Genomic DNA, 13,034 nt, shown 5'->3' with positions numbered 1-13,034 from the left:
CAGAAAGTGTTTGAAACCTTGGAGGTCCCTAAAGTCTCCATGTAGATATTTGAGAGAAAGAAGGTAAAAGAATTGAGTGTCAGTAGGACATACAGAGTCGCTGGGAGTAGACTGAGCACCAGAGTGTTCATGTGGAAGAGGCATTTCTGAGTGAAAGGGGAGAGACTGCTTGGTTCATACTCTGGGTCACTTTTTTTCCGAAGACCTCAGATCAGACTGACTTCATCTCAGGATTCAAGATTCGTCAGGTGAGGGCATCCTTTACCATTGGCCAAGCCAGTCAGGAACAGAAAGACAGATAGTGGTTGATATTTGATACCCCTGAGGGCTATCAAGGTCAGACTCTGGATATGAGAACTGCAGCACCAGGGCGTCACCCAGTGTTCTGCCTTCAATTGTCTCAAGCCTTTCTCTGTCCCATGCATGAATTCTCTCCCACAGAAAAGAAACTGAAGCAAGCCAAGACCCACATTCTCAATGCCTAAGCAAAAGCAGACCGTTCCTGCCTGCCCCAGCAGGCACCTGAGTCTTAAGACTAGCAGCTGCACTAGACATTTTTAACTGGCTGACAGGTGCCTGGTGTAAAGACAGTTTGTCCACTAAGAAAGAGCACAGATGAGAAATGAGAGGTCCCTTGTCTGTATTACTCACCCTTCTGTAGATCCCAGATGGGCCCCCTTAAATGTAACACAGAGGGTGGATGGGTAGGTTCTTTGTCTTGTGAATTTGAAAAATGAAGAGAGAGAGAGAGAGAGAGAGAGAGAGAGAGAGAGAGAGAGAGAGCGCAAAGTTACAGAATTTGTTAAAGTAATAGAAAGAAAGCAGAGCTCTTGAAGAGGGAGGAATGTTTTTTTATTGAGGAGAAGAAGGTGAAAAGTTGAGCAGTTTTGGTAGAGAGAAAGTCTGGAGCAGAGGTACAGGCCTGGAGCAGAGGCCTGGACATGGGGAACCTTAGACCATTTGCCATTGTGGTTTTCAAGATCTTGGAGAATTTGGAAGTCATGCCATTTTCAGGCCCGTGACTGTTTTAATTTTTTTCCCATAGCTTTATTGAAATAAAATTGAAGTACAATAAAATGCACATATTTTGAAACATGCAGTTTCATTAGTTTTGACATGTATGAAACCAATATAATCAATATAAAAAGCATTTCCATTACTTTTTTAAAAAATTTGAAATCATGCAGACTGTTTTCTGCATAATTTATTACATTAGAAATCAATCACCTTAAGATATCTATAACCGCATCCCCACATGTCAACTATTTCAAAATTAAATGGTACACTTATAAATATCTCAGAGGCCAAGGAGAAAAGCACGAGAAAAGTAAATAGTGCTTTGAGCTAAGTGATAATAAAAAATGATAATAAAAGTTTAATCTATCAGGATCTCTGAGATGAAACAGTACTCAGATGAACATTTATAACTTAAAGTACTTTGACTCAAAAAAAGCTAGAATAACAGTGAAATTATTTTCAAATTATATAGTAGGAAGGAAAAAATAAGAAGAGAGAAATATATGGGATACAACTGAAATAATACAAGTAAATTTTGATAGAAAAATAAACAACTCTAATCAAGATAAAAGCAAGAAAACAAAAATTAATATCAATGGAAAGAGAGCTATCAATATAACCCTACAGATGCTAAAAAGGTATTAAGGTAAAATTACAATTGTGTGCCAACATATGTGATAGATTACATAGCATGGCCTATATTGGAGAAGGCTGCTGAGAATAAAGTGTATTCAGTCATTGATGGATGAAACATTCTATATATGTCTGTTAAGTCTAAATTATCAATTTTATTTTTTACTTCTTTAGTTTATTTAGTTTTTGTTTGGAGGATCTATCCAGGGGTGACAGAGGTATGTTAAAGTTAGCCAGTATTATTGGGTTGTGTTATATTTGATTCTTGAAATTGAGAAGGGGTTGTTTGATGTACATTGACATTTCATTGTTTGGGGCATAAATATTTATTATTATTATGCCTTGTTGCTGTATAATTCCCTCAAGTACCATGAAATGGACTTCTTTGTCCCTTCTGATTGACTTAAAGTCCACTTTATCTGATATGAGGATAGAAACCCCTGTTTTCATGATCCACATGAGTAATTATTTTTTTCTCCCATCCTTTCACCTTCAGTCTGTGCATGTCTTTGCCTATGAAGTGAGTCTCTTGGAGGCAGCATATTGTTGGGTCTTTTTTTAAATCCAATCTATCAGTCTGTGTCTTTTGATTGATGAATTTAGGCCATTAATGTCCAAGGTTATTTTTAAGATATGGTTTGTATTTCTGTTCATTTAGGTTTCTGTCTAGTTTTTAATTTGAGTTAGTTTCTCCTTTGATTGACTATTCCTTTAGTGTGGTTCCTCCCTTTGCTGGTTTTCACTGTTTTTTTTTTTTTCATTTTGTCTTCATGGGATATATTGTTGAGAATGTTCTGTAGAGCAGGCTTTCCAGTTGCAAATTCTTTTAACTTTTGTTTATCATGGAAGGTTTTTTTTTTTTCATCTTCAAATCTAAAGCTTAATTTTGCTGGATATGGGATTCTTGGTTGGCATCCATTTTTTTATTTTTTATTTTTGGCATCCATTTTCTTTCAGAGTTTCGTGTATATTATTCCAGGACCTCCCAGCTCTGAGGGTCTGCATTGAGAAATCAACTGAGATCTGAATTGGTTTCCCCTATATGTAATCTGATATTTTTCTCTCAAAGCCTTTAAAATTCTATCCTTATTCTGTATGTTAGGCATTTTTATTATAATGTGACTTGAGGTGAGTCTGTTGTAATTTGTACAGTGGGGGTACTGTAAACCTCTTGATTTTCCATTTCATTCTTTAGGTCTGGAATTTCATTAAAAAGATTGTGCATTCCTTTGGTTTGTATCTCCATACCTTCTTCTATTCTGATAAATCTTAAATTTGGTCTTTCATGTTATCTCATAGTTCTTGGAAGTTCTGTCCATGGTTTCTTAACATTTTCTCTCTGTGGTCAACTCTATTTTCAAGATCATATATTTTGTCTCTATTGCCTGAGGTTCTGTCTTTCAAGTGGTCTAGTCTGTTGATGATGCTTTCTATTGAATTTTTACTTTGGTTTATTGTTTCCTTCATTTCAAGGATCTCTGTTTGCTTTTTTTTTTTTTTTTTTGCTCTCCCAGAATCTCCTATCTCTTTATTAAAGTGATCTTTTGCTACCTGTATTTGCTCTCTTACATCAACCTTTACTTCACAGATCAATTTAACTATGTACATTCTAAACTCCTTCTCTGACATTTCTTTCCACGGTGTTGTCAATGGATTCTGTTATTGGAGTATTTTGGTTTGTTTGGGACAATTTGTTCCCTTGCTTTTTTATGTTGTGGCTTCTTCATGTTGTTTGTGTGTCTACCCATCTAACAGTATGATCCGAGGCAGTACAGTTTTTACCCTGTGGACTTATAGTGTCCCTGAAGATTTCCAGTACCGCACTGTTTAGGGGGAGACAAATAATAACAACCAGTGCGAACAATATGGAGCATTAAACCAAGAAGTTCCTATTATGATGTCTACAATGTCAATTATTACTATAAACAGAAATGATACAATCAGTTATTGCCTACAATAAAAATGGCAAATTTGCAAAAGGGTTTATAATTTCAGATGGTGGACAGGGAGAGAACAGAAGTGATATAGGGTGTGAGATTATGAGGGAGGAGGGAAGAAGAAATAAAAAAAGGAAGAATGAAAGAACAATAGAGACTGGCTGTTAGCAGAAGAAAAGGAAACAGGTAGGAGAAAAAAATACAGGTATAAAGTAAAAATTTTAAAAAATTAAAAATAAAAGAATACAAAACAAAATTAAAATAAACTAATCCTAATTCACAAAAAACTAAACCATGAAAAACAACTGGCTTCAAAAATGCTAGAAATGAGAAAAAAACAAATATGAATGTATATAAATGTCCATGTACCATTAAGGTCACAATGAAAAAGAGAAAAAGAATTAAAATTTAAAAAAAAAGATCTTGATGAAAAGTTAAAAAATTTTTTCCATTGGAGTTCAAAAGGTTCTCAGTTCTTCTTCTTAGCAGCTTTAGGTGGTGTTGTCTGGAGTGAAGCTCTACCCTCTGGATTTCTGGAGTGAGAGAGGTAATTCCATATGCAAAATTCCTGGAGGAATTTAGGGTTCAGGCTTAGGTGGGCCACAAGCTCTTTCCTGAAGGCCAATTGGTCTGGACATTTTAAATCAGAGCACCTCCAGCAAACAGTACTTGCTGATCCAGGCTTTCAGCCAACCCAGGGGAGATCTCTGGGGTCCACTTATGTGGTGGGGGGACCAAATTCTTAGCCTTCTACATCATCTGCTGACCCCACATGTCCTGGTCTCAGGTTCAGTCTTCAAACAATCTCTCCCACCCCACCCTTCTGAGTTCCAGGCCAGATGCACCTCTCCCAGCAGGTCCTGCAAGTGATCAAATTGGAGAGGGAGGGGTAGAACTGGGTGGGGTTCCATGACCAGTTTCCCTTGTGGAAACCTCTCTCTGCATTTGATTTTCTCTTGGTCAGTTAAGCACACTCTATGTCAAGCAGTGTGTGTTTACTGGGCCTGTATTTTGAACCTCAGGATTGCCAGGAATCAGCCCCCTCAGCCGCTGACCCCACACACAGTGCTGCAAAATGGTTCCTTCCTTTGTCCTCTGTACACTGCCTGGAGAGATGGTGGCTTCTTTCCCCACACATGTATATTGAATATCATGCAGCAAGTCTTTCAGGTTTGCCAGGCAGTGTCCTTGATCTCTAAATGATCCATACCCAGACCTGCCTTGGGCTTCCCAAAAATGTAGGTTCCTTTAATTCCCTTATCTCTCCCTTTGCTCACAGGGAGAACCACTCTGGTTGGTGTTTCCAACCTCCTGAGTCCCAGATCTGCTTTGAATGTCCAGTTTTAAATTCCAGGAAATTGCCCCCACTATTTTTTGTTCACCCACCTTGCTGAGAAGTTGCCTGTCTGCTTTCTTGGTTTCACTCCACGGAGCATCCAAGGAAAACGACCTCCTCTATTCTGCCATTTTGAAAACCTCTGCCAGTGACTGTTACTGTCCAGCTTGTATTAGGCCAAGCCGTATTCTACAGTCTTCATCTTTCAGGTTTGACTGTATCTTGGAGACCCAGGGCCTGAATACGTTTGGGAGGGCACCCTAAGGGGGTGTCTCATGGAGGTTAGGATGGGGTCTGGCCCATGCTGGACAAAATGGATTGAGAAGGGTCCTCAAAGACTCTGACAGAGAGAAAAGCCAAAATCAAGAGGCATCCCCACAAGAATTTGGTTTCTCTAAGGTCAACAGGCAACCAATGGGTGTCCCCAAAGAAAGCAAGTCATTGCCACCCAGTGGTTTGGGGGTTTCTCTCACTCAATACTGGTATTTGTCAGAGGAACAGTATCTGCAGAGAGAAACTGTGGCAGAGATTTCAGGAATCCAAGAGGGGGTCACTCACCAAATTGGTGATGGCCAGTGGTGGATGAGAAGTCCATCAATGGGAGTGGTCCTTACTGGAGCTGCAAGAGGGTGAGGTGGTAGAAAGAGAGAAAGTACGTCTGGGTTGAGGTCAAGAGAAGCCCAGAGGGCCACCCATGGTGGGAACCTCAAACACCAGGCCCAGGTTTTGGCACCAAATATAAGGAAAGAACTGAATGAAGGAAATCAAGAGAGAGGAGAGAAGCTCAACAGCAACACAGGTTTACTCAGGAAAAACCTGCAGAAAGGGGCCCACTGGAGACTGAGACTTGTCTTCCACTTATAGCCTGGGGTCTGAGGAAATGGGGGACGTTTTGCATTTGTGGTTGTTAAACCATGATGTAAAGAAAAGACGACCAATTCCAATTTTAAACAAATTAAAGCAAGCTTGTATTTTGTGTACACAAGAGAAGCTGATCAGTGGCTGACTCCCCTAACATGGGCTAGAGACCAGCAGCCCCAGCTCCCCAAGGAAGAGATTTTTATAGCTTAAAAAGTTGCAAAAGGCCAGGGTTGGGGGGGTGTCTTGAGAACTTACAGCTAATAGGATTTTGACAAGCATAATACAAAAGCAGATAGTAGGTTAATGATCTAAGTGGCTCAACGTTTCAAGTTAGGGAGTAAATTCGGATCCCAACACCAGAATTTATGAGACACCACTGAGGTTTCAGAGAGGGTTGTTATCTGGTCAGGGAAAGCCAGGCATGGGTGAGTTCAAGGCCAGGGCAGGCATTCCAGGCAAGTTTAAAACATAGAAATATCCCCAGGCCAATTAGAAATCCTAATATTTTACAGAAAAGAGAAATGAACCTTTTATAACTTTTGACGAGATGGCTCCCAATCTTAAGAGGGAATTAGGCTGGGTTTATCAAAGTCTATTGCTGGGGGATTGTCAGTGAAGGGGCCTTTTGTTGTCACTGCCATTTTTTGAGCTGGTCACTCTTCCATGTTGAACCAGGTGTTTTCAGGATTCCAGTCCCAGGTAATGATTTCTTTTCTTCGCCTGATGATGGAGTGTGGTTTGGAGTTTAAGGTCAGGCTGAGTCAGAGTGACTGTGAGGTAACTCCTGTTCTATGATGGAGGATATGGCATTGTTTGTTTCAAGTTCTACCTAACAGGTATATGAGAATTAGTTGGGGTAATCGTTTTTTTGTTGTTGTTGTTGTTGGGTTTTTTTTTTTTTTTTGGTACCAGGGACTGAACCCAGGGGTGCTTAACCACTGAGCCACATCCCCAGCCTTCTTTAATATTTTATTTAGAGACCGAGCCTTACTGAGTTTCTTAGGGCCTTGCAAAGTTATTGAGGCTGGCTTTGAACTCATGATCCTCCTGCCTCAGCATCCTGAGCAGCTGGGATTACAGGCATGCACCACGATACCCAGCCTCAAATATAGTTTTTTTTAAAAAAATATATTTTTAGTTATAGATGGACAAAATACCTTTATTTTATTTGGTGTTGAGGAAGGAACCCAGTGCCTCACACATGCTAGGCAAGTACTCTACCCCTGAGCCACAACCACTGCCCTCAAATACAGTTTTTGTTGTTTATTTTCTCCCAGTGTGTGGGCTATACTCTCCTATTACCTTGCGCACCTCAATGTTTTTTGAAACTGAAAATTTTAGATATTATATTGTAACTACTCTGATACCCAGAGTCTCCTCCCTCCTCTCTATGGCTTTTTTTGGGGGGCATACCAGGGATTGAACTCAGGGGCACCTGACCACTGAGCCACATCCCCAGCCCTATTTTGTATTTTATTTAGCTTAATGCCTCAGCTACGGTGAGGCTGGCTTTGAACTCCCAATCCTCCTGCTTCAGCCTCCCAAGCCAGTGGTATTACAGGCATTCATCGCCATGCCCAGCAGCTTGTTATTTTTATTTGCTTATTTATGGGTTTTAGTCACTGACTGGATTCTTTCAGTGAAGAGTCTATTAACCCCTCTCCAACTCTGCCAGCCATTTTGCCCTGGGAAGACACAGTTTGGGGTATACCCCAGTTACCTTGGGATAACAATGCTTTGGGTAGGGCTCTTCCTCTCAGTGACTGCTCCAGGAAGAGTTCAGTTCAGGCTGACAGTACTTCCGTCTCTCATGGTACCTCGATAAGTGATGCCTCCTTTCCCTCACAGTATTTGCACCGTGGCAGCTGGTTAGATGAGTGACACATATCCTTTTCATGGTACCTTCAGACCCACACCAATCCCCACTCAGAGAGGAATTTCATCTTAGGCTGCAGAAGCAGTGATGTCATCTGCATCGTCTTGTTTAGTTAAGCTTGTATGACCAGCATCCCAAGGAACAACTGTCCTGGAGTACATGCAAGACAGTCACTTTCTACAGATGACACTAACTTGCCCTAGTTCCCAGCATGCATAGAGGAGGCCAGTGTCCTCCAACAGAATCTGTAAATGGACTTTCTGGCTCGGGCTTGTTCTCACTGTTCCCTTAGTTTGGCTAGGTTTTGGAGAACAGAGAGGGGGGGGGTATTCAGGGACATGGTGTTTCACTGTCCCATTTTGCAGGGACAATATGCATGCCCAACTGTTAAACTTCACTATTAACTATTGTTTTCAACAGTGCCCTAGGACACACATTGCTTTACAAACTAACCAAATTCTGATGCCTTTGAAGGAACCGTTTCTGAGAACAGTGTGAGATATGTTTTCTGGCCCTCAGAAGGGAACTTTCCAGCTATTCTCTTCCTCAGTTCTCCCCTGGACACTAGAGGGCATACAATTTTCTTTCTTTGTGTCTTTCATCCCAACCTCTAGTACTCTCGAGAGCATCCCTAAGGTTGAATTTCTCCAAGCTTCCTTACCTCACAAAAGTTATTTGGGGAAGAAATGTTAGCCATCATGGGATTTACGGCCTGTTTATTCTCCCAGGCAAAAAATCTCCAAGCAGGGCTCTGTGGGAAATAGAGAATTGCTTCGTAGTAACACCCAGCTCCAGAGGCTGAGCATTCTGTGGAGACAGAACAGCAATTTGAGCTCCTCTTAGCTTGTTCCCCCTGGTATGGAACCATGATCTCAGGATTGGAAACAAGGGTGTCAGGACTCCCATAATCTATAGCTATAGCTAAAGTAGAGCCTCTTTCCTATGAGTAGGAGCTGGGCAGAAGAGGAAGCCCCCCCCCCTTCCCCAATCTAACCCAGGACTTAACCTCAGCAACAGGAAGATGGAGACAGAATGAGAAATGCTGATATTCTGATTTTCCTGGGAAGAAATAGATCCAACTGGGATCTGGAGCAGAGGCAGTCTTGTGTTTGGGGGTATAATAGTCTAGCATGGAGGCTCCATCTTGCTAAATGGGCAGCGGGAGGAGTAAAATGTCTTGCTTCAAATACCACTGACTTTCATTTCGTACTGAATTGTTATGGTTTAGATATAACTTGTCCTCCAGAAGCTCATGTGTTAGACAACGTAAGAAGGTTTAGAGGTTAAATGATTGGGTTATGAGAGCCTTAACCTAATCATGGCATTAATCCACTTGAATGGATTAACTGGGCGGTGATTGTGGGCAGGTAGGGTGTGACTAGAGGAGGTGGGACATGGTGGGGGAGGGGTATACCTTTGGATATATATATTTTGTCCTTGGTGAGCAGAACTTGGTCTCTTTGCTCCCTTGTTGCCATGTCCTGAGCTGCTTTCCTCTCTTGTCACATACTTCCACCTCACAGTGAGTTGGTCATTTATGGACAGAGACCTCTGCAACTGTGAGCCAAATAAACTTTTCCATCCTCTAAGGCAGTTAGTGTCAGGTCTTTTGATCACGGTGGCAAAAAAGCTGACTAAAACAGAAATGGGTACCAGGAGGGGGGCCCTTCACTATGACTAACCTGACCATGTGGTTCAGAAGCTCTTGGAAATGAGGAATCAAACTTTCCTCTTCTAAAATTGTTCTCATCAGGTCTTAGGCCACAGGGACACCAAAGCTGACTAAAACATGAATTTTGGTAGATTTTATTGAGAATGCATGTTCATTCATTTATTGTTCACCCATAGGACCATTTCCAAAGACTTTAAATGGTAGTTTTTTTACATGTTAATTTTTTTATTAGTTTTAATTGAACTGTGTTAGAAGTTGATCTCTCCAATGCTATAGTTATTGCTATTTGTGTAGTTAGGTGTTAAAGATCCAACTATTCTCAGAACATTAATATAACTAGACACACGCCTTTTGAAAATTTGGAGGGAGTACGGAACAACTGTTTGTCATAACAGCTGCTAAGAATAACACAGAGAAAAAAGAAAGGAATGGTAAGTTCCTGGTTTATTTTCCTGCTAGATATAAAGACTTACAAAATGATTAACTTGGATAACAAAGAAAACTTATCATTGATTGTGAATTTGTACTTTGATTATAGAGAGAGAAGAACTTTGGGAGCAAATGTGTGGTTTCCATGCATTCCAGGACCACCCTCACTGTCCAAGACCCTAAGAACCCAGAACATGTGAAGACGTTCACTTTTGACCTGGCATATTGGTCTCACAGTGGATTTCAAAAGGATAAAGATGGTGTCCTTATTTCAGCTGATCCTACAAGTAAATTTGCAGGCCAGGTAAACTCCTTTAAGACAATTTCAATGGTAGAAGGGTTTTTTTAAAAGAACATGTTTCGCTTCGTTTTGTTTTCTGGTGTACGGTTAGACTGTGAGCACTACAATAATTTTTATGAAAGCATAAATAAATGATTCTGTGTAAGATTTTATTTTAAACTTTATTCTTTTTATTGTAAGATGAACATGAGGGCCTAGAAATGCGCTATTGCCTAAATATTTTTTAGACATTCAAATCTGTTAACTTGCTAATATATTGATATAATTCGAAAAAAAATTACATTTTGCCTTTCTGAGCTAAGCAAAATAAGGGAAACTTGTAAGGCACTCAGTTTAACAAATAAGTCACATCTCTAGCCCTATTTATTTTATTTATTTATTTATTTTGAGACAGGGCCTCCCTAATTGCTGAGACTGGCTTTGAACTCACAATCTTCCTGCCCCAGCCTCCCGAGTGCTACACACTGTTCTGTCCTAAAGATGCTCACAGATTCATTTGTGGAGAAGGCAAATAAATGCATTCTAATGTTTCAAGATCTGTGATAAGAATATATATATATATATATATATATGGAATATGGGATATAATAGGGTACAAAGGAAAGGTTTTTTTTTTCTGGACAGAGGATATGGTGGCGGGTTATTAAAAGTATTTTTGGGCTGAGTTTGCAAGACACATTCTGAGGAATGCTTCAGAAAAAGTGAGGGAAGGGAAAAGGAACAGAGCCTTGGCAACCTGTGGGGACTATTTCAAGCATACTGTAACTGGAATTACCTAAGGAAGGAGGGCCCTTCCCTCCAAACCTTATCATTACATTAGCAGAAGTTCAAAACCCCATTTATAAAAATTAGAAAGTATTACAACAAAACAACTGCAAAGCTCAGACTCTAAGAATAAGGGGTCTCTATTAAACTCAAAGACAACAGAGGAGAAAAAACAAAGACATTAAGCCAGGCACGGTGGTGCACGCCTGAAATCCCAGCAGCTCAGGAGGCTGACACAGGAGGGTTGAAAGTTCAAAGCCAGCCTCAGTGAAAGTGAAGCGCAAAGTAACTCAGTGAGACCCTGTCTCTAAATAAAATACAAAATAGGGCTGGGGATGTGGCTCAGTGGTGGAGTGCTCGAGTTCAATCCCCAGTACACCCCCCTCACCCCAAACAAACAAGCAAACAAACAAAACAAAAGGGCTGGGAATGTGGCTCATTGGTTTAGCACTTCTAGGTCCAATCCCCAACCCCCCCCAACCCCCAAAAAGCACCTATATTTTACATTCAGGAAACACAACTAAATGCTTTGGAAGAAAAAGTTCAGACAATAGTAGTTACCTTATATGAGAGACTCATGGGTCTTGTGTGTGGAGGAAAAAGCTTTCATTCTACATCCCATGTTGTGCTATTTTTATTTTTTGCCATATTCATATTTTAGTTTACTGTAAAATTTTCAGTGTTTGCAAAGACCATGTAAGTTTTTTCCCCCTTTGGATCACCTCCCAGTGAAAAAAATTAAAAATATTTGATTAAAAAAATTTAATATTACTAAATGCATCGAAGAGCCTAAAAAGAGAATGATGGATTAACAGGTCAAAACCTGAGAGGAGCCTGGTGCCATGGCGACACCTGTAATCCCAGCCGCTTGGGAGGCCAAGGCATGAGGATTGTGAGTTCAAAGCCAGCCTCAGCAAAAGCAAGGTGCTAAGCAACTCATTGAGACCCTATATTAAAATACAAAATAGAGGGGTGGGGGATAGGAAAGATAGCAGAATACAACAGTCACTAGTATGGCAATATGTAAAAATGTGGATGTGTAACCGATATGATTCTGCAATCTGTATACGGGGTAAAAATGGGAGTTCATAACTCACTTGAATCAAATGTATGAAATATGATATGTCAAGAGCTTTGTAATGTTTTGAACAACCAATAAAAAAAAAGGAAAAAAAATACAAAATAGAGCTGGGGATGTGGCTCAGTGGTTGAGTGCCCCTGAGTTCAATCCCTGATACTCCTGCCCCCCAAAAAATGATAACTGAAGTTTTTCCAAATTTGATGGAAGCTATAAACCACAGATCCACGAAGCTTAATGAGTCCTAAGTAGAATAAGTAGGTAGAAAGTCATAATGAGTTCTATTTTAATTAAATTGCCATAATCCAGTGATAAAGAGAGAAATCTTAAAAACAACAAGAGAAAAAAGAGAAACAGGAAGAATGGCAGCAGCTATATCATCAGAATTAGGCAAGCCAGAAATCAGTAGAGTGACATCTTCAAGTATGGAAACAAACAAACGAACAAGTCTGAACCTAGGATTCTATACTCAACAAAATTATGTTTTTTTCTAATTTTTAATTTATTTAAAAGACAACTGACAGCTGACTGTGGTGGTGCATACTTGTAATCCCAGCTGCTCAGGAGACTGAAGCAGGAGGATTGCAAGTTCGAGCCTAGCCTCAGCAAGTTAGAAAGACCCTGTCTCAAATTGAAAAATAAAAAAGGCCATGGATATAGCTCAGTGGTAGAGCATCCCTGGGTTCGATCTCAGGTACTACAATTGATCAGTCAATCAACCAACCAATTAACTGTCAACACAAAATAATAGCAATGGGGTTAATAACACATATAGAAATCAGCTATGACAAATACACCCAAAAATGAGAGGTAGTAGAGTATATTATTTTGAGATTTTACCCTATATGTGAAGTGATATAGTATCTGAAGCTGGGATATTTTAAGTTGAAGAAATAGATCGTGACCCTAGAGCACTGGGTCTCAAACATTTTGATTCATGATTCTTTTTTACATTTTTAAAATGTTTTAGGACTCCCAAAAGGCCTTTCTCTTTGTGGGTTATATCTATCACCATTTATAGCATCTGGGTTGAATGTCATCTCACAGAAGCCATGTCTCTTCAGAACCTCAGAATGTGACCTTATTGGGAAACAGGGTCAGTGCAGATGTAATTAAGATGAGGACATAC

At 40.1% G+C, this 13,034-nt stretch overlaps 1 protein-coding gene across 1 annotated transcript in view; it reads left to right on the top strand.

Moving 5' to 3' along the window:
* The window catches only part of LOC113184155 (kinesin-like protein KIF28P), an 86,074-nt gene that overhangs the window by 12,259 nt on the left and 60,781 nt on the right, over window positions 1-13,034 (top strand). Inside the window, exon 2 of the mRNA XM_077802937.1 lies at window positions 9,871-10,065. Coding sequence (XP_077659063.1) covers window positions 9,871-10,065 — 195 coding nt within the window. The remainder of the gene's footprint in view (window positions 1-9,870; window positions 10,066-13,034) is intronic.

Source organism: Urocitellus parryii, chromosome 9, assembly GCF_045843805.1.
Source record: "Urocitellus parryii isolate mUroPar1 chromosome 9, mUroPar1.hap1, whole genome shotgun sequence".
Taxonomy (NCBI): domain Eukaryota; kingdom Metazoa; phylum Chordata; class Mammalia; order Rodentia; family Sciuridae; genus Urocitellus; species Urocitellus parryii.
This window is presented reverse-complemented; position numbering and strand designations above follow the sequence as displayed.